Source organism: Alosa alosa, chromosome 23, assembly GCF_017589495.1.
Source record: "Alosa alosa isolate M-15738 ecotype Scorff River chromosome 23, AALO_Geno_1.1, whole genome shotgun sequence".
Taxonomy (NCBI): domain Eukaryota; kingdom Metazoa; phylum Chordata; class Actinopteri; order Clupeiformes; family Clupeidae; genus Alosa; species Alosa alosa.
The window spans coordinates 13,794,856-13,816,482 of NC_063211.1; the positions used below are offsets into that span (position 1 = coordinate 13,794,856).

Consider the following 21,627-nt stretch of genomic DNA (forward strand, 5'->3'; position numbering starts at 1 on the left):
GAATGAGAGATTTTTATCAGTCATTTTATTCAAAAGTTACTTGGCACTAAGTATTTTTATTAATATTACCACCTTTTGCAAAATCTCTTTAATCTCATAAGGGAAAGAAGCTGTGAATGAAGTAAGGATATGCAGCTTCCCACAGAGAGCTCACTGAGCTCAGAGATTGAAGGTCAATTACCAATAGTATCAGATTTTACCAATAGTATTAGACTTGTGTACTGGTATCTCAAAGCAAAACACTATGCACCATATATGTCATCCCAACTAACCTGTCTGAAACCTAAACCAGATGCTACCAGGTTGACAACGACATGCTGAAAACTCTGGTTAAAGGTCTGAAGGTCAAACTGAATGTAAAGGGACTGAGGCAGCTCAGTAGAACATCTGTAGTACATTTAGCAGATGTTTATCCATGTCTTGGTATCAACAACAAGCAAATAACATACTAGCCAGAAGCTGAAATATCTGGACAGAGGTACATAAAGTGATCAAATAATATATAAATACTGTAATATGATCATCAGGCATTTTAGATGTTTTGAATGAAACATTTATCCCATAAAAGGCAGTTGCATAATCTCTCTCTTTCCTCCACTTTCCTTCCAGAGCAATTAATGCCTTATTTGGTATTCCGAATCCAACCATAATCCATGTTTCAGATCTCTGGAAAATCAGCCAAGTATTACATGCCCTCACGAGACTCATTGCCACCATTAAGCAAATACATCCAAAGGCTATGCGTGCTTCATACTGTATGTGTGCAGTAAGTGACTTATGTGAAAAAAAGTTTTTTTTTTTTTGTGTGTGTGTGTGTGTGTGTGTGTGTGTGTGTGTGTGTGTGTGTGTGTAGGTGTGTGTGTCTGAGAGACAGAGTGAGAGAGAGAGAGAGAGAGAGAGAGAGAAAGAGTGTGTGTGTCAGTGTGTATCTCAGTGCATGCATGGGTGTGTGTTGCGTTATGCTTGTGAGAAAGAGAGGGAGAAATAGAGTGAGAGAGGGATGGAGTGAGAGGGAGAGGAGAGAGGGAGTGAGAAAAAATGCAATAAAGCACGAAAAAGTCACAGACGGCGGCAGACACATGTAAAACAACACCCTCTTAACTCAACACCCAGCAGAGACCAGCGGACAGACCCATTACACCACCCAGCAGAGACCAGCGGACAGACCCATTACACCACCCAGGGCAGGAGGCTTCCTTTCCCAAGGGTGGGGGTCAATTTAAAAATGGTGATGGGGGGTAATCCAAGTGGTCCGAGAGACGTAAAGGCGTTCAGACACAGGCCTTAGGCAGCTGGGACAGCTGGGCATCCTCAGTGTATGGCCCGTTGACAGGGTCAGTCCAAACAAACAAAACGGCATGGTAGCTCTCTCTCTCTCTCTCCTCTCTCTCTCTCTCTCTCTCTTACTCTCTCTCTCTGCCCCCACTTCACTTAAAGAGCTTCATAATGCACCAGGGATGTGAGAGGGCATGTCTATGGAAAATGTAGCAAAGGGCAATGTAAAGCTTTGTAAACAGCACATAGGAAGGGTGGCTGAGTTTATTAGTGTAACACAGCCCAGGGGGGCCTTGGATGTTCCTGGCAGCACAGCCATATTATTAAATATTTTTATGACATATCAGTAACTACATTTCCTATATATATATATATTCCTATAGCTCACCGTTTATCTGGGGTATACCCAGAGAGACAAGACATTAATAAGAACATTAATGAAGGGGCTAGCTGAGGAGTGCTGGCATCCCACGTATCACAAAGAGCCTAAACGCTAACTAAAATAACTACTGTACACTGTTAATGATAAAACAATCTGCCTAAAGTCAATATGTATCAACAGTGAATACCCAGACACAATGCCTTTGGGTGGATATGGATTCCAATTAGCCAGAGAGCAGCAGTGGACCGACAGCAGGACAAGTGTGTGTTTCAACCTCGCTGTATGTCAAGTGCCTGTGTGTGTGTGTGTGTGTGTGTGTGTGTGTGTGTGTGTGTGTGTGTGTGTGCGTGCGTGCCCTTGGCCCCTATCCAGGCCCAGTGTGTGTGCTTGTGTGCATTTCCCAGGCCATATCACATCATTGGTCATGGCAAACAGATGCTAGATGTGTTCCCTGGCAGAGTTACTTTTTTTCTTTTTTACAGCGATTTCTGGCTAACTGACCCTCTGTAGAATAAAGTAGCCTATACAGTGAAGTGCAATGCGAGAGTACTGCTGCTGTTCCGCTGTTTGGTGATTCACATACAAGGACTCACACACAAACAAGCGACAGATAGGAGAGCCACCCACCATGAGAGAGATCTTTCCAAGCATTCCCGGTGACTTAATCAGAGTGAATCCTATTACCCCTTCCCCCTCGCACACACACACACACGCACACACTCTCTCTCTCCCTGTCTCTTGGGACTAACACCAGAAGTGTTCCCACACAGAGCCTCTCTGTCAGTCTCTCTTGATGTGAACATCCAAAATGGCTATATTTCTGCTTGTGTGAGAAAAGAAAGACAACAGACAAGAAAATCCCCTCTTTCTGTTAAAGTCACAGCCAGCTCAGTTGGGCGCCTTCTGCAGACCCTGAGTGCCCCCTCGTCTGGGGATGCTCACAGGAGATCCCTTGTTTTGCCAGGAATGCCACCAAGGCCCTTCTCACCACACACACACACACACACACACACACAGATATACACACACAAAGTCCCTCTTGCCCTTCATCATATCAGGGCACACAATCGCCACAATCTATGATTCATTGCCAACCCACACGTGAATGCACATGCAAACACACACTGATACACACGACTGGCACGTACACAAATACACACACACACACACACACACTCAGCCCCAACACATGCATTCACCCATTTGTGCATGATCCATATATTGTCTGCACACACACACATATCCACACACACACACACACACACACACACACACACACACACACTGGTGAACACACCATACCAGCACCATTGTTCATGGCTGTTGTCAGCTGAGCGAGAGCGGCCTCCTGCGCCTCACACACGTGGGAGAGTTCTGGCCTGAGAATACGGTGGGATGGGACAGGATGGGAAAGTATACTGGTGCGTGTGTGTGTGTGTGTGTGAGAGAGAGAGAGAGAGAGAGAGAGAGAGAGAGAGAGAGAGAGAGTTGTGTGTGTGTGTGTGTGTGTGTGTGCGTGTGAGAGAGAGAGAGAGAGAAAGAGAGAAAGTGATGAGTTGTGTGTGTGTGTGTGTGTGTGTGTGTGTGTGTGTGTGTGTGTGTGTGTGTGTGTGTGTGCGCGTGTGCGCGCACGCATGTGTGTGTGTGCACTGTGCACGCATATATGTGTGTGCAGAGGAGGTCAAGCAATAGAGATAGGCGAAGACAGATTCCAACACCCAAGACACACAAGATGGATAGACGCAGCATAGCCGTGCACTGCGGTGCCTTGCAATGAGACGACAGGTTAAATCGATTCACACCACGCCCATTATCCACCCCACATTCCATAGCATAAGTGGACAGGGCAGAAGCCCGTCTGTGACAGGCTGAACAAGGAGGCAGGAGGAAGAGGAAGATACTGGGCCAGGCAGAGCAACTGGGAAGCCCTTTAACTATCAGTGTCAGATACGACCAAGAGCAGAGATGAATCGCTCAGGTTTTTTTTTTTAGCGAGTCATGGTGTGAGATTCTCCCACAGACCAGCCTGGGATGGCACGCAGCTTACATAAGAATTACATAACAAACAGCCTTATTAGCCCTGAGAAGCACCAACATGAGAAGAGTAGGAGCTTAGCACGAGCAGAAATGCTGATGAATCCAAGGGCAGGAGGTTATGTACATCTTTGTCTGAATCACCCTTCTGCTAAGGATATTGCGCAAATGCACATCACTATGTGTTTGTGTATGCTAATGTGTGTATACATGTATTGTATGCATATCTATGAGTGTGTGTGTGTGTGTTTGAGTGAGTTTGTTTATACTGTATGTCTGTGTGTGTGTGTGTGTGTTTGCATGTGTGTGTGTGTGTGTGCGCATGTGTGTGCGCGTCTGGAGTCCGGGGGGTTGGGTTTGTCTCTCTCTCTCTCTCTCTCTCTCTCCCTACATGTGTGTGTACATTGCTGTGCATTTGTGTGCATATCTGTGGGACTGCAGACAATGACCAGACCGAGCGATTTTTTAATATTCCCTCCAGTGGGCCGAGACCTGCCTTTGGCACCAACGTGAGTTTATAAATCACAGACAGCATGTGGTTTAAGGCTTTTTTCAGGGCTCCTTGTACACACACACACACACACACACACACACAAAGGCCATTCTGTAGGTCAGATCCCTCTTGAACACCACCGCAGAAAGACCAAGGCCAAGCCCCCTGAAACTCAAGAACAACTGTCATGCCATTAAGCCAGTACTACTTCTATGCAGAGCTAACTTCCTCAATGACAATACGGATCCTCAGTAGCAATGCCAAGAGTCAAGAGGCACTTTAAAAGCATGCAATGTTCGCTTCTTTTTATGTCTTTGAATCGGAACATGCTCTGCCGACAAAGTCCATCCCCTAAGGTCTCGTATGAGCCGTAGGTAAAGCAGACCTATGCTGCATACACAGCACTTTTGTCTCGTTACTGAAAGCATGCCTAGAGAATACACGCAAACCTCCACAGTTTTCCAGATGCTTCCACTCTGATTGCTCTCTCTCTTCTTCTCTCTCTCTCTCTTTTTCCCTCCTTTCACTCATTCACATTGTAGACAATGGGTCTGGTTTCCTACTTGTAACGACTAATCTAATTTCCACTGATTCATCTTTTTTGTATCCAACAAATCATTCTGGCAATCATCACTCAATGGGAAACTGATATTTATACAAAAAAAAGTTAAAAATGCTCTGCCAATTTTCAATGGGCTTAATGTCTTGTTTAAATGAGAGATCACATCCCACATAAATGATAAATCAGGTCTAAACCTCTATTTTTTTCTGCTCTTTTTTCTTCATTAGAGGGACGCAAAATGAAAAAGTGTGCTCCAATGCCATCTCATGCATAAGATCAGAAGCCATGCATGCAACAAACGTAATGCAGCTCCATTCATTTCAGTGCTGTACAGTACATACATGCAGCCTAAGCTTTCTGTCTCTGTTTAGTGCATACAAAGGACTACCTTTGCCAAGCCAACCAGCTATCAAGTCCTGCACAAGCAAGCAGTAATGATGTTGATGAACCCTCACAAAGCACAAAAGACAAAGCTCACATGCCAACCGCAGTCAACAAAGCAAATGCCAGTGGACACACCTAAACACACACACACACACATCACTAACAAGCCACAGACGTGCTGGTTCAAAATGCATCTTCTCTTTGAGGGCCTTGTTGGGAGATGCATTTTAACCAGTCGCGTTACCTGCACATCTACAACTGGACACGGGCTGGCAGGGGTGCTGATGGGGCAGGCCCTCGGGCAGGGAGTAGCACGTGACGGGCAGCTCACGCCCACCCAGGGCCACCCAGCACGCGTCCGTCAGGGTCTCGCACAAGCTGTGACAGGGCAGGAGAGGAGGGGGTGAGGGTGGCAGCGGAGCGCCTGACCCCGGGCACTCTGGCGCCAGGAGCAGGCAGAAAAACCTCTCCACATCCCGGTGGCACCGCGAGCTCAGAAACACTGCCCAGTCGGCCAGGGTGGCGCCCACCTCCTCCGCCGTGGTGTGGTTCAGGAAGTTGGGCACGGCGAAGGTGCTAGACCCGCCGCTGCCGGACGAGCAAAAGCCCCAGTCGGAGCTCCGCGCCAAGCAGACGGGAGTTACATCACCAGCAGTCATCCAGGCCGGCACACTGACATCACGTGGCCCTGAGAGCACACCTATACCGGAAGGATTAGTGAACCCCGAATCCAACTCTGCCAAAGCCCTAACACTGACCTCAGGACTCCGAGACCCCTCCACTCCCTTAGATGAACCTCCGTGACCTGTCTCAGCCCCAACCACCAACTGCTCCTCCATCTGTGACTGGTCATTACCCGTCGCCTGCGTGCCCGTCGTCCCCGCTGCGCCGGGCGAAGGCTGCTGATCCCAGCTCTGCATCATCTGCTTGATCCCGCTGGCCACGTCCAGGATCTCCGAGCCCACCTCCGTGATCTTGCCGTCCTTTGTCTCCGCTCTTACCTTCGTCCCCGAGGCCTTGGGGCCCGGAGACGTCGTCGTGGTCGTGACCACGTTCCAAAACCAGGCGTGCAGGGGGCCCACGTGAAGGGCCAGCACTAGACAGAGGCCTAGCCAGAGATGAGAGTCTGCCATTGTGTGGAGCTAACAGTTCTAACAGAGTGTCATGAAGCACCACGACCAGCAGTAGCAGCAGCAGCTAGCTCTGTGGAAGCTCTCTGGACTACTACTAATGCACACACGCGGCACACTGGCCACCGCACAGTCCAGATGCCTCGCAGTCCGAAACTCCCCAAGCACTCCTTCCACGCAGACTCGGGGAGGGAGGAGAGAAAGAGACAGAGGTAGGACGCAAGGGAGAGAGAGAGAGAGACATGGGGAGAAAGGGAAAAAGTGGGAGGGAAAAAGAGAGGAGGTAAAAAAAGGAGGGTGAGAGAAGACAGTGGAAAGAGAGAGAGAGAAATAGAGAAAGAAAGGGAGGAGAGAAACAGAGAGAAAGAGAATGCTCCTCATTGGTTAATGCCTCTCAGCTCATATAGCCCCTCCTTGCCCTGAATGAGTGATGAATGTATACATCCCAATAGAGCCATAGCCCACTATCGTACAGAACTTTGTGTGCAACACCAACTCGGGAAAAGGATCAGCTATGCAGACACCAACTATGCCAAGTTTTTTTTTTTATTGTTTCTTCAGTAAACATGTGCCCACAAGTACAAACCCTACAAAAGTCAGGTTGTTTTGTTGCTGAAGAGTCTGCCAAAGGTTTTGCATGTCTCCCACTATATGTATATTGGTAAATCAAAATCAAACACGGGATTCATATCTTCCAAGTTGTGTTTTTGCAGTTGTCTAGGGATGGTGGCTGGTAGGAAGAGCCCAAAACTTGCTGATCGACTTTGACCTGGAGGAGGAAACACACACTGCTGCGTGCCCAGTCCTTGTGTGTGAAGAATGCGATCAGAAGAATGCCCCTAAAGGTCTTGACCTTGCATCCCCTCCAATTAAAATGGTGGCAGAATGATTGGTGGAGCTCTTCTGCAGCTGTTGCTAGGCACCACTGGTCCATGTCACTATTACGCATGCATGTGTTTGGTCATGACACATCTTGTGAACACCGGTCTAACAGAATAACGGGAAATGGGGAAGTTCAAAAACTAACCTGACAATTTAATGACTTTTCATTACAACATGTCCTAGTATAGGGTCATTTCCATGTTGTAACACTAGCCATGTGCACTTGACACCTCTGATATTGATTGGTGAAACAAAAACAGGAAATCCTCCCTGATAACGTTGCTGGCATTTACAAAAGCTTTGATCAGACCAAAACAGCCTGCCCTTGTCTCACCACTGTTTTTCTCCCCTCTAGAGAGAATACTTCTTCTTCTTCTTCTTCTTCTTCTTCTTCTCCACAATGCGTCTATTCATGTAGGACTGTGCATTATCATGGGTTGAAGATGAGGAGGAACAGCTGAGAGCGTGTCTGATTAGGCCGATGTTTCTCCCAACGTCTCCAAGGAGATGGATGACATCATCAGAGTATAGCCGACTAATTAGCTAGAGCTGAGTTCCCACACACTTAAGTCCACAGTGCCCAACTGGTCACTTCACAGAATCACCCTGTCTAAATTCCTCTAACACCCCCAAAACTCCCTGACCTCCCACCTCCAGCTGCCCCCTCCCCAACCAAAACTCCCCCATCCAGCTGTTCGCCCCAAGACTTCCCACAAGTCACTGGTGAAGGCCAGCTTAGCAGCCACACAATTAGCCTCTCTGGTCTCTCTCTCTTTCTCTGTCTGTGTTTATCTCTATCTTCTTCTACATTATCCTCTTTTTCATCTGTCTTTCTTTCACACACACACACACACACACACACACAGACATTCATGTGCATTTCCACCCATACAGAGAGAAAGACAGAGAGAGGGAGACATACAGTATCTATTCAGTCATATATTATGCATTATGAACACACTCTCTTTCTGTCACATGCACAGACACACACACACACACACATACGCACGCACACACACGCACACACACACACAGACACACACACACACACACACACACACATACGCACGCACACACACGCATACACGCGCACACACACACACACAGACACAGACACACACACCTCTCTATCACCAAGCCTGGTGAACCAGCACTGGGCCAACTCCAGGGCATGCAAACACAACGCAGGAGAATAGCGTTGGAGGAAGCGAAGTAATGCGTTTAATGTGACTCTGTGTGTTTGTAGAGCGAACACGGGCCACTAACCTCTGCTCTCGCTGGATATAAAACAAGCCACAGGCATGCAAACATGTGTGAGGCAGGACGGCACGCTGGCAACCCACACACGTGTGTCCTCACCACAAACACACACTTCGCTGAACCACAGGACAGGCCACTAGGGATCCTATGTCCACACAGAGTTCTCTCACTCTGTGGAGAGACAAGCAGGGATGTAGACATGATTTGAAGACTGGTGGCAGATTGGAAGCTAGTCAGGATATCCTGTCCAGTCCAGAAAGGATTTATTTATTTTTTGTCACCTTGTGATATTTGCCAAGGCAATATGAACGGGATCACTGATAACAATATGTAACATTCTGATTCTGCTTTCATTTTTTCTGTACACGGAACTGAATTTAATCAGCATACTACTGCAAATAGGATAGATTTGAATGATGAAACGTTTTGATTAAAAGTTTATAAGAACCTTACTGCCATTGGTTCTAACTGCTTAATTTTGTCTGAGATTGTGTGTATTGTATAGTCATTTCTACTAATGCATGCATATTCCATTCTAAAATTTCCCATTCATAATAAACCCCTGGTTAATTGCCATAATATGCCATACAGTAAAGACACATCCTTGGCCCTATCCTTTTCAATGTTATTCTTAAAGTGTTTTTCAGGAAACGCAATGTATAGCTTTCCATATTTAAACTTAAACTTCTTTTTCATGAAGTCATGTATCCTAAGGAAGTAGGAACCATTTGCTACTGATATCCTGTTTCCTTTCTTGTTTGCACCAGCAGATGGTAAGATCTGTGCTATTGTGTGCATGCCCACTCTATACAGTGGCCTTCCACAGGTCCAACAAATGTGGCCTTGGACGCAAACCTGGTCTATTGCACCAGCAGTTAACTGCTGCAGCATTACATCAGTGTTGTATCCACTTGCATTGCACTTGGTTTGGCTTTGCTTGGCTATCATTTCGCCAGTCTGCTTTGTTCTGGTTGTTTTTCTCTTTTTTTGTTTTCAGACATTCCTTTTTTTACAGGGGTGACCAGGTCCATGGGCTGACCTCCCACGCTAAAAAACAAAAGGCCAGCGCTGGCTACGGGATGAGTACGAAGCGAGAGAGGACGGATATCTCTTCCTGTGGTGTGTGCTTTCTTTCCCTGGCTTTCCTGCGCCTCACAATGATGATGAGTAAAATCTGTGGTGCCACAGGGAAATGGCTGGAAGGGGGAAGTGGAGGATGCAATCCCCACACCAACATCCTCTCTCTCTCTCTCTCTCCCTGTTGTGCTTGTGTTTGACTATGCTATGTGAGTGTGAATGTGTGTAATAGTTTGTATGTGTCAGAGTGTGAGAGAGTATGTGCTTATGTGTCTGTGTGTGTATTTGAGAGAGAGAGAGAGAGAGAGAGAGAGAGAGAGAGAGAGAGAGAGAGGGAGTGTGTAAGTGAGTGCCATGTGTGTGTTTGATGCTGTGCATGTGTGTGTTTCCCATTATAAACATCAATCTCCATTAACTCCAATCTTTGTGTGTGTTGTTTGTTTGTTTGTATGTGTGTGTGTGTGTGTGTGTGTGTGGAGGTGTGTGTGAAATCAAAAGGAGGTGTGATGGAGATATATTGATGAGTCTAACTTGTGTACATGTAAATACTTTGTTTGATAAACAGACATTTCTTAGTTCATTTATGTGTGTATTTGAAATCAAAAATGTAATAAGTTTAAGTATTTTTTTCTTCTTTTTTTATGATATATAATGATGAGTCTATACCTCTTTCTTGTACATTAATATATCCTTTGTTTGATTTTCAGCTCATTAATTAAATTTATCTTTAACCAAGATTCATGTAAAGTTGATTATTAACATGTTATACCTGTAGTGTTTGGCCCAATGACTTCCATTCATGAACTATTTGATTTGACTTGATTTTGTGTATTTTCCCAATCTCCATTAACCCTGATCTTTGTGTGGTGTGTGAGTGAGTGTGAGTGTGCGTGAGAAAGAAATGGAAAGAGAGGACACACACACACACACACACACACACACCATTGCCATTTGTGCTGTGCGTGTGTGTCTATGGGCATATTATGTTATATGCTTGTGTTTGTGTGCATGTGTTTCCCAGTGTCTCCACTGCCCCCTCCTCTCTCTGTGTGTGGTGTGTGTGTGAGGTGTTCTGTTTCAAACGGGTGGTCTGACTCATTCAGGCAAGCAGATCTGAAGCTCATAACGAGTCCCAATCTGTTTAACTGTGTGTGTACTCTCACACAAGCACTCTGTCCAGTCTCAAACTACCAACCCCTCGGGGTCTCCTCAACACATGATCTCTAAATACTAGGGCTGTCAAAATAACCCCGATTAATTAATTTGAGAAAAAATAACTGATTCTAGTTAGTAACCTTTGACCCCATTAGCCTGTAACCAAGCCTGTAAAATGAAGGAAAGAGAAGAAAATGTGCTGCCTAGATCATTGATTGGAACATTTACTTTTAAAAAACGTCCCGATGGTGTGATGAAAATAAAGTGTTGATTAAAATAAAGTCCTCTGCAATGTCTGCAGCAAGGAATATGCATATCACTGGAATTCGTCAACTCAAGTCGCACATCAATGCAAAGAAATAGTGTTGACATTGAAGGGAGTGTTAATTTATTTTCATTGTGTCCCCTAGGTTATATCTGTGGCCTGAAATGCCTTGTATGTGAAAAAAAAAAAACTTCTTCCCAAAAGCACTTTTGAATTTATTTCCTCAGCATATTAGGGTCATATCATATATTATTAAGGCCATTATTTGAACAGTGAAAATAATAATAAAAGAGTTTTTGAACTTTAATGTCACTAATGCTGATTATTCAATGATTAATTTGAATTTAAATATTTAAAATACTTTCACAGCAAAAATGATATATGCGATTCATTTAGATTAATTAATCACAGAGTATGTAATTAATTAGATTACATTCTTTAATCGATTGACAGCCCTACTAAATACCATTATGTCATATGTGCGTTGCCTTAGTGGTTGCTCTATAGAGAACGGTCTTGCTCTATAGAATGTTCAGGCTTTGGTCTCCAGAACAACAAATATAAAACAAAAATCAAATAAAATGTAGCAGTTTATATTCAACAATCTGGTTTCTTTGCTACGAGATGGAGAAAAGTGGCCAGCTTTGAGCAAATTGAGTGAAAGTCTTTTTTTCTGTGTACAAACTGCTGAATGTATCAGTTTTTTAGGCACTTTCACTCCCTCACAGTGCAAGGGAGGGCTTCAATGGGGTCATGCTGGATGATTAGTTGAAGTGGAAACAGATTTATAGAAGGCTGTGTGTCATCCAAGCAGCTGCCTACTAGAACCACTGAAATAAATCCAGTGAAGATAGCAGCAGACACCAATTGCAGAACCATACTGCTGACAGAAGGATGTGATGCATTGGAGATAATGGGACATTTGTGCCGTGGTATGTTCCTCTAAAAGAGTTATTGCTTTGAAATCATATTATGTTACAGTTCAAAGTGAATTGTGTGCTGACAGATAATTCTGCATTGATTAATTTTGTTCGACAACTGATACATACACAGACCATTACTGGCCATTACTCCAGCATGGGAGTGCAGAAATGTGTTCACCACCTATGGAGGGCGCAGTTACTGTATGTACATTATTGTTTCTTACAGTAACAGGTGGATCGGGACCCAAAAGTGGGTCACGGAACCATTCTGGGTGGGTCGCGGAGCTTGTGCGTAAAAAAGAAATAAACAAATCACCCATTTTAAGTGCTACTTTGTCAGATCTAATATCCTAATATCCTGAAGACTTCACAAATGGAATGCTAAACATCAGCATGTTCCAAACAAGTAGGCCTACAGGCACTTCGCGTGTCTTACCATGTAGCTCACCTTATCTGTTGGCTTGAACGTTAAAAAAAAATATGGGTCGCAACTAAATGGAACATGGGAAATTGTGGGTCCCCAAGCCAGACCAGTTACAGTAAGAACCACTGTTCTACAATAAACTAGCGCCATCTGCTGTCTGAAGACAGAATAGATTATCAGTTCTCTCCCTATGCACATATGAAAAAGTTCAGTTTGATAAAGCTACTTATGACTGTTTTATTACAGTTTTTGCCCATTGCTTACACACTAAAATCGAATGCTTAGACTAAAGCCTCAATACCTGAACTTCTTGTAGTATACTTTAAACACTGTAACCATAGCTTAAACACATGTTCTGCTTTGCACATTGTTTGCAATTCTGCAACACACTTATTGCAAAACACTACACATAATTTCTTACATTAGACACTTTGTTCAAAAGTGAAATCTCCTGTAATCATTGAGAAAACACTTCTATTCAAAATGCAGGCACAGAGAAAACTGAACACCAATCAGTCTGAGGCTTAGCACTACAAACAGACTTCAGGTAAGTTATTGTGTACCTGTTCAAGTGTGTACTTTTTCTTTTTACTTTTGTTTTGTAGCTACATTTTTTATTTGTTTAGAGTACATTCACTTTTGTTGCAAAAAATGTCAGTTGATTACTGCATAAATTCTACTTTTGAGTTTCACAGAAGACAGAGAATCTGAGAAAATGACAATAAAAATAGAAACACAATGACTGCAGTGTTTTATATAAAACACATCAATGTGTTGCTGTTGATTTGAAAGAGTAATTCAAACGGTGCATGTGTGTATGATTTTGTTACATTTTTAGAAAGGATTGTTGAGTTTCGATTGCAGTGTTTCATTTTGGCATAGATGTGAGTTGTTTATCTCCAAGTGCTATGTCTTATTTGGCTGTGTGTAGAGTTTTGACATAACGAGCCACATTTTGCAAAAAGCGTGTAAGCAATAGGCAAAAACTGTAAAGTTTAACATCATTCAATACCATCCTTGTGCTTGAAACCTCAGAGAGGGTAATGTAAAGTGGCCCTGTGCAGAACCTCCACAAGCATCTTCCTTACTTGTTGATTCCAAGCCATACCATAAAAGCTAAACATTTACCCGGCCATACCATTAGCTTAATATTTACAGAAGTGGTCTGTATACATTGACTGAAAGTCTGAACCCTCACTAAATCTCATCTTCTACTCTGTATCTGTGAGAGATCTAAACACATGTACACATGTACATTATTTATAATTGCATTATTTAATTAAAATATGTAAACAATACTGTGGTGGGACCGATTCAGACACTCCTAGATTAAAGTCTGATGTCTCTTGAATGGTTTTTAGATGCTTCCTACGATTTAATTGGTATCTAAGTAATTGTCTTGGAACACTGAGGATGTGTTTAACATACCTCAATCATGAGATGAGAGGCAGTCGAGGAGAGGAAAAACCGAGTGAGGGGAAAGAGACGCCCTTTACTCACAGGAACAGTTGCTGTGGTATTTATGAGTGGGTTCCCCTTGGCAGATTCGCTCATCCCAATCTACAATACTGCATTCATCATAAAAAAGAGCAAGACATAATGGCACACACACACACACTCAGATGCATGAACGCACACGCACACACACACACAAACATACACACACACGCACGCGCACACACACACACACCATACATACTGTACGCACAATCAGCCATTTGTTGCTATAGACAACGGCACAGTGGCTGCATTGAGAGTCACTGAGTGAGACAGCTGTTGAATATCTTGAAATGATTCCCAGCCAAATGACTATTAAGTAGCGTTTCCAAGCTATGGACTGTGAACTCATAAAATAAACACCGTATACAACGATGAGGGTCTTCCTAAGAGCTCCCCTCAGCACACTGCCCTCACTGAGGCACTTTTAAGATAAGAGACGAGACAGTGTGGTCCTTTAAATGATTAACTGTACTGTATATTGAATTCCTCATTCTAAACTCCAAACAATCCCATAAATACTTAGAACTCTGGAAGGGAATCTAACAAGTGGTTGTAGTAGAATACACTGTAACTGCTGCAGAGGATTCCATCGAGGGCACAAATAAAGAGAGGGCGTTTAGACTCGAGACCCATCAGATTCCAAAGCAGGGTGATTGCTGAGACACAAACTTGGAGACAACTGGTGAAGAAGAATTCTCACTGAAGGACTAAACTAAACTGCTTATTCATGAGAGATAAACAAATGGTCAGACAGTTCTATGGACAGGAAAATATGTCATCGTAATCACTGGCTCTACATTTCCTGTCTCCCCTCTCTCTTTCGCACATAGACATGCAGATGCAGACACACATACATATCTGCAGATGCATACGTGCACACACACACACACACACACACACACAAACACAGTAGCACACATCTCTCACAGTCCCATTACCCTGAAAAGCACTTGCTCTGTCCACTTGCTTTGTCTGTGCAATTCCTCAAGCGCATAATTGACCCTGTAAAAAATCTTTCCCCGACTCTGAAAAAAGGGCCTTTTCAAAAAGCAGTTGGCTCCTCTCCTCCTGCTCTCTCACTCTCTCTGTCTCTCCTTCTTTCTCTCTCTCTGTCTCTCTCTCTCCTGCCAGTCTGTCGTGGTGGCATTGCAGCGAGTGGACCCTGGCCACATGGGCTGGTTCTGTCCCGTCTGAGGGGAAATTAATTGCCGATTTCCTCCAGCGCTCATCTGGTCAGTCACGCTTGGCGTGAGGGACACCGGCCTCGCAGGAGAAAGGAGATTGTATCTTTCATGAGAACGTCCCAACAGTGAATTCCTGATGGGCATTGCCAGCTTTTTTCCTTTTCTTTTGTCGAGAGCAAACACTCAGTCCTCTGGTGATGTAACGCTTGTTAGGGACTGTCTAATTGTCCCCCTGTCTGTGGTTCCATAAAAAAGAGTTTGATTTCTCTATATGTCACCTTGGAACAATGTCTGCATGCTTTCCAATGTGTCTGTCTAATGAATTCACATATGGTATGCAGCCTTGAAAAATAGATGATGCAAATGTGTAATTGAATTATCACAATTCATATCATAATATTTAGATTACAATTCTTACATACTAAAACAATTATGATTTGGATTACAATATCTGAATTACAATTCATACAACTAATACAATTCTGTTTAAGTGAGAAATCGTGAGAAATTTCCCCTCAACAGGTCTGTGCCCACTGCCATAAATACTCTATGCGTATGAGGGCCCTATTCAATTCATGAAGATGGTAACAGGTGCTTCCAACCACAGCGAGCACAGCTGGCAGTGTCTTGGCTGCCTTTCATTGGCATCACACATTACAGGTGGCCTGGGTCACTGAGGACAGAAACCTTAAGACTGTTGAGGAGTATCCCGCCCAAACAATCCAGGACAAAAAAGGCAACACAGTGTAATCAGATGCACAGAGCAGAACATGTTACTTACTGTAGTTCAAACTAACCACTTTACGAACAGTTGACCACACTATTCTTTGGATACTTTGGAACTGGTTACTCGTTGCACACAGTTTTACAGCATGTGACCATGTAGGTTAATTGTACAAGTACAGAAGTGAAATGCATCAAATGGCTTATAGAAGAGCAATTGGTGTGTGTGAGAAACTTGCATGTTGTCACAGGTCTCCACAACAGCTGTGATTGAGGAGACGAAAGGGTCCGGACGTGCTCAGAATATGAAATAAAAGCACAGTGGTAAAATCCAGAGCTTTCATTTAATAACACCTCTGTTTGGATGCCGTTCATTATATTGTCTGCGGACTCGGACCTCAAGGCAAGTTTCCACTGTCTGTGGATAAGAGACTCCATAGATGGCACTTACCCATGACTCACACGCAATGCATTTTAGAGGTTTGACATCACTGATAATAACAAACGCTATACGTTGTTCTCTTCAGGACAATTTTGATCTCTCGGGCCATCAGTGTTACATTACTTAAGTTATGTTATGATTATAATTTTAGTATGCAACCAAATGCTTCTTCAGTCAACCAAGAGCCCCTTCAGAGCTTCTGTCATTAAGTGTCAAAACTACCAAAGGCCCCAAATATTTCTTGGTTTACAACAACACACCAATTACACAATCGATTGCACCGAGACAGTCTCTGGCACAGGGAGTTCCTCATTGAACTCCCGTCTCTGATGAAGGTGGCGACACTGAATCAGGTCAGCCTACAACGACAATCCCAATCAATTACTGTCAGAGGAACCAGACAAACAGCTAGTGATTGCTCTGGGTCTGAGCAAGGAGTGGGAGACAATGTGGCCGTTTAGATCAGCAGAGTTGTTAAAATAAAGAGCGGAAAGCAATGCTGGCATGGGACTGCATGCAGGGCGGCCTGTTTCCAGCAACAGCATTCCATCCGAGCCGGGAGAGGCATGCCTGAGAACCGACAGCAGCACTGATGTCATCTGGATCTTTTTTTTTTAATTTACACACATATGATTGCCAAGATACACGCAGAGACAAATAACTACTAATGCAAACACGCATGCACAAACAGACACACACACACACACACACACAGACACACACCACAACTGCAGATGCGCATTAATAGGCATAAACAATTTTATGGACATAAACTTTCAAACCACACACACATCTGCAGATGCACACACACACACACACACACACACACACACACACACATGGAGGAAATGCCATTTATGCAAATAAACTTCCCAATGCAAACTAATTCTCTCTATTACACTATTTACAAGTACATAATGTATAATGTTTAAAGGCTTCTAGAGTTAAATACGGTAATGGTAATTTGCAAAAAGTATTTTCCAGTCAAACTTCATCTCAGATGAGATGAGCAGTAATAGGATCATCCAGGCATAACGTTTGATGCTCCACTTCACCTGACAGGTAGCCTAAGTAATCTGAGGTGATCTGCTGCTCTGCACCAATGAATAACCACTGAGAAGATTACTGGAAAGCATGTTGATTGGGATGTGATAGCTTCTGTTAGGATATTTCAATAATATATGAATAAAACTTACAAATTATGTAGTGGAAGTAAACTGGATACAGTTCAAGAGTTTTGTTCTTTCCCACACAGAGGGACAAACTGTGTCTGTCTATTGTCCCGTGAATGGTGAGTCATTCAAACTAGCCAACAGACTTGTGGTCACCCCCAGCTTTCCCATTGTTGTTTAATTTGTACTTAGGCTATGTTAAACACAAAATATGCATTAAAATAAAAACCTGGTCATACAGACAACTGAACAGAACACAGAACAGTCGTCAGAATTTAAATGTACTAAACCTCTGTTTTCTTTAATTAACTGTATTTAGTTTATGCTTGATATCAATATGACAAGGTGAGCTAGTTTGCTGAAGGGGTGCTAATAAGTTGCTTACCAGCCGCCTGTGCACGTGCCGTCGACTTCATGAGGAGCAGGCAAGCGGATAACTTCAACACCCATCTAAGTAAATTCAGCATGTCTCCCTTTCTGATACTGTGACGCTATTTTGAAAATAAAAATAATTATGGAGTCAAAGTGGAGTAAATCTTTCGGATAAAACTTCTGGTCTGCGCATTTTACTGTCTCTCAACTGTTGCTCTACAACCTCTCCTGTTGGCTGTCAGCTGGCTAAAAGATGAGATGTCCGTCTGATGGAGATGCTCCAGCGGATACTGAACTGGAGTGGCGCTCTATCTCTCTCACACTATCTCTCAGGCTTCCCCAAGGAGACGATGGCAGCGCGCCAGCTGCCGCATAGACATGTCTATGAGCTGCCGAGGGAATCCAAGGGCAATCTCCAGGGTCCTAGAGACTATAGTAAGTTTGTGTGTGATTGGCAGCTACACCAGTAGCTTAACCCAATACAGGGGAGGGTAGGCTACATCGTTGTTAGATTGCTAATCTGATTTGCTAATTTGAAGGCTTTGTGACAATTAAGGTTGAATGTTTAATATGCTGTATGATTACATACTTTCTTCATGTATATTATTGGAGAAAATAACACTCCACCTGTCTGGTTACAGTTTTTTTCAACTGCTTACACACTAAATCTTTGCTTGTCACACAATTTTCTAAACATGTCCTCTAAACATCATAACCCGACACCAAATCTGCAAAACCATACACTAATTCTCAGTGTTTGACTCAGTTTTCAATTGACTAAAACACATTTTGCAAAACACCACACTCAATTTTCTACCTAACACACAAAAATCTAACAGGAAGTAACTTGATTTCGTTCTTCAAACACAACCCATCAAAATGCCACACTAAATCACCAGTGCTTCACTCTTTCTCTTCACATGTGTAAACACTCTTTACTTTACTGAACACCATCCAATCATTGCCTTAGTATAGGTCTATGAATAGATATACTCTCTCTCTATATATATATATATATATATAGGTATGGACCCTTTCAATCTGCTCCTAGAGGATTTCCGGTTGAAATATTCAGAACCAATGCAGATACTTTGAAAATTACAGTAATCGGACTTTAGCTTACAGTAATGTTCTACAAAAAGTTGACTTTATGTTTGTAAAATTTGTCTTTTTACTCTATTTTTGTTTGTCCCCATGTTACAGTACCATTAGCTCAATAAATTTTTCTGTGCCTCCAGAAATGCCTTAGGAACGCTTACTGTAGAATTGTTTGTTTCTGCAGTTGAAAGGGTCTATAGGCCTATGAATGAACCCCCCACACACACACACACACACAGACACACGCACACACACTTGTCTTTGGAAAAAAACAAAATTTGCTGTAAAATACTGTATTCGCAACAGCAAATTATTTGGGAAAAATCACTATTTTTGGTTTCAATATTGCTGGCATTTTTACTGTGTATTTCAACTTCTCTTTGTTGATACCGTAACTTTCACTCTTGTATGGAAATACATATAGAAAGCCTAAGACAGAAGAGCTTTAGGTTTTGAGCAACAGTGTGTACATGATGTATCCAAAATGTCATATTATGACAAAAGTGTTTGTAATGTGAGGCTTAATGTTTGCTTTAAAGGTGTGTTTTTGACATTTTGAATGTTGTGTGTCATTTTGCTGGAGATTTGAGGCATTTTGCATTTTGTGTGAGCAATTGTGGGTTTTGTGTGTGGAGTTTTGAAAAATAGACACAGAGTTTTGAAAACGTGTGTAAACAATTGTAAAAAACTGTAAATACTAGCCTGACCACGCCACCTGGATTCTCCAAGAAGTGAGTCTGGAAACCAGGCTACATTACAGTAGCCTATAGGAACGTCAGCTACCAACCATCCCGTATTTCCAACCTCTTACATATATCTTTTCGAATGGCTGCGTTGATAAAGCATCTGTACACTTTACTGCATGTCTGGATTCATCTGCATAGAATCTAAGTTGGTGTCATCTGTAGTCTACAAGATACGCTACACTCAAACTTTCTGTCATTTCCCACTTTGGAGATGGGGAATTTTCAAGCCCCACCTGACCCCATCACCCCATCAAATTGGCAAGGTACAAATATTATTTTCGCATGTTGGTTCTGGCTTGGTTCTCAAAACAGTTCTCAGTTGGATCTAGTGCTTTTAATTATATATAGGCTTGTTTATGACTCTTACTGTATGATTATGAGTAGCTGTTTTTTTTTTCCATTAAATGACCTTCCTTGTAAAAAAGAAAGACATAATAGAAATAATAGAAATATTTTCTCCTGTTTGTTGCTCCCGACCTGTCCTGTCTCCATTCCCCATGAGTGGGGCCCGCCCCACACTTCCAGAAGCACTGGGCTACACAGTCTAAGTCTGAGTGTAGAACTGAGTATTTTGAGATCTTACATTAAGTTGAACTTAAATTGGACGATATGAAAACCAATAGTCAGATCTCTGAAGCACCAAACAGGAAGGGGCAAAGTGGTTACAGCTGAATGTGATTATTTATTATTTAATTTCTTATAAATGATCAGTATTTCACTTGACAGAACCGGCCCGAAAATACTACAGATCTAAACAATTTACCTTCAGCTGAATGCACATGGAGACGTAACATGATCTAATTTGATGTTGTTATATACCACCTGAACCTCAGGTTGGGGATATCACACATGAAACAATAGGCAAAAATATGATTTTGAAATATAGGTCTTTATACAAGTCTTGTTGAGTACAGTACCTGTTGATATCTGATGCACCATGTGAAATAATGTAAAGGAATCTAGTTGCAGTTATGTAAATAGTGACCCTGCAAGATTCCTAGTTGTTGCAAAATCATAATCTGTGAACAGTCTGTAACTATAAAACTTGTCTTTAGATTTGAGAGGGTGTGAGACCAGTCTTTTAAATATCTTTGTAAAAGCAGCCAACCATAATATATATCACGACTGCAATATCTGCAGTTCTTCTACTGCCCTTGCATTGAGTTGGGAAGGGCAGTCTTGTTCTCACTTGCTGTTGCTGTCCAATTATTCAAAGCAATCACACTACGCTCTTCAATTATGTGGCTAGGGGGAGGCACCTTCCTTATAGTCATTTCAGACAGATTATTTCCATCTGCTCACAGTCCCAGATGCCTGCAAAACTGCTTGAGCAGAGGTGGTACGTTAGGTTCATGACAGGGGCAGGCCGGCTGTGAACAACTGTGCATTAATACTGTTTGACAGTGGAGAGTTTAGGTGTTATTCTTTAACTCTGGTGAGAGGTTAACTTGTGAGTGTTTTTTTGTTAAAGTCAACAGTCATATGTTACTGTAAAATGTAATCATCATTGTATGTATGGTACCTACAGGGTTGAGAAAAACTGCTGACCTGTCTGAAATGATGAAGGTATCATTCCTTGTTGGCTAGTGTGTTGGTGTGTGTGTGTTTGTGTGTGTTGGTTGGTTGTGTTAATTGTGTTTGTGTGTGTGTGTGTGTGTGTGTGTGTGTGTGTGTGTGCGTGTGTGTGTGTGTGTGTTTGTGTGTGCATATGCATGTCTCTGTGTGTGTGTTAGTGTGTGTGTTTGTGTGTGTGCTTGTGTGTGTGTCTGCGTGTGTGTTTGTCTGTGTGTGTGTGTGTGTGTGTGTGTGTGTGTGTGTGTGTGTGTGTGTGTGTGTGTGTGTGTGTGTGTGCATGTGTGTGTGTGTGTGTGTGTGTGTGTGTGTGTGTGTGTGTGTGTGTGTGTGTCCATGTGTGTGTGTGCGTGTAGGGGGTGAAAACTCAGTATGCCAAGCCCTAATGAGAGCTGAAGTCTCCGTCACCTGCTATCTCTCAGCGGACGTGGGCCTGAGAGGAGCCGTCTGTTCGGGACCCCAGATAGCACGCGGGCCACTTGCGGCCCCACAGTGCCTGGGGATGATGACACCACTGGAGCAGGGCTTTGGAGGGAGGGTCGCAAGTAAGCTCCTGGTCTATGTTTAGTGTC

At 43.1% G+C, this 21,627-nt stretch overlaps 1 protein-coding gene across 1 annotated transcript in view; it reads right to left on the minus strand.

Moving 5' to 3' along the window:
• col18a1b (collagen type XVIII alpha 1 chain b) overlaps nucleotides 1-5,978 on the minus strand; it is a 42,649-nt gene extending 36,671 nt beyond the window's left edge. The window contains exon 1 of the mRNA XM_048235256.1: nucleotides 5,375-5,978. Coding sequence (XP_048091213.1) covers nucleotides 5,375-5,969 — 595 coding nt within the window. The 5' untranslated portion in view covers nucleotides 5,970-5,978. The remainder of the gene's footprint in view (nucleotides 1-5,374) is intronic.
• Nucleotides 5,979-21,627: the final 15,649 nt, after the last annotated feature.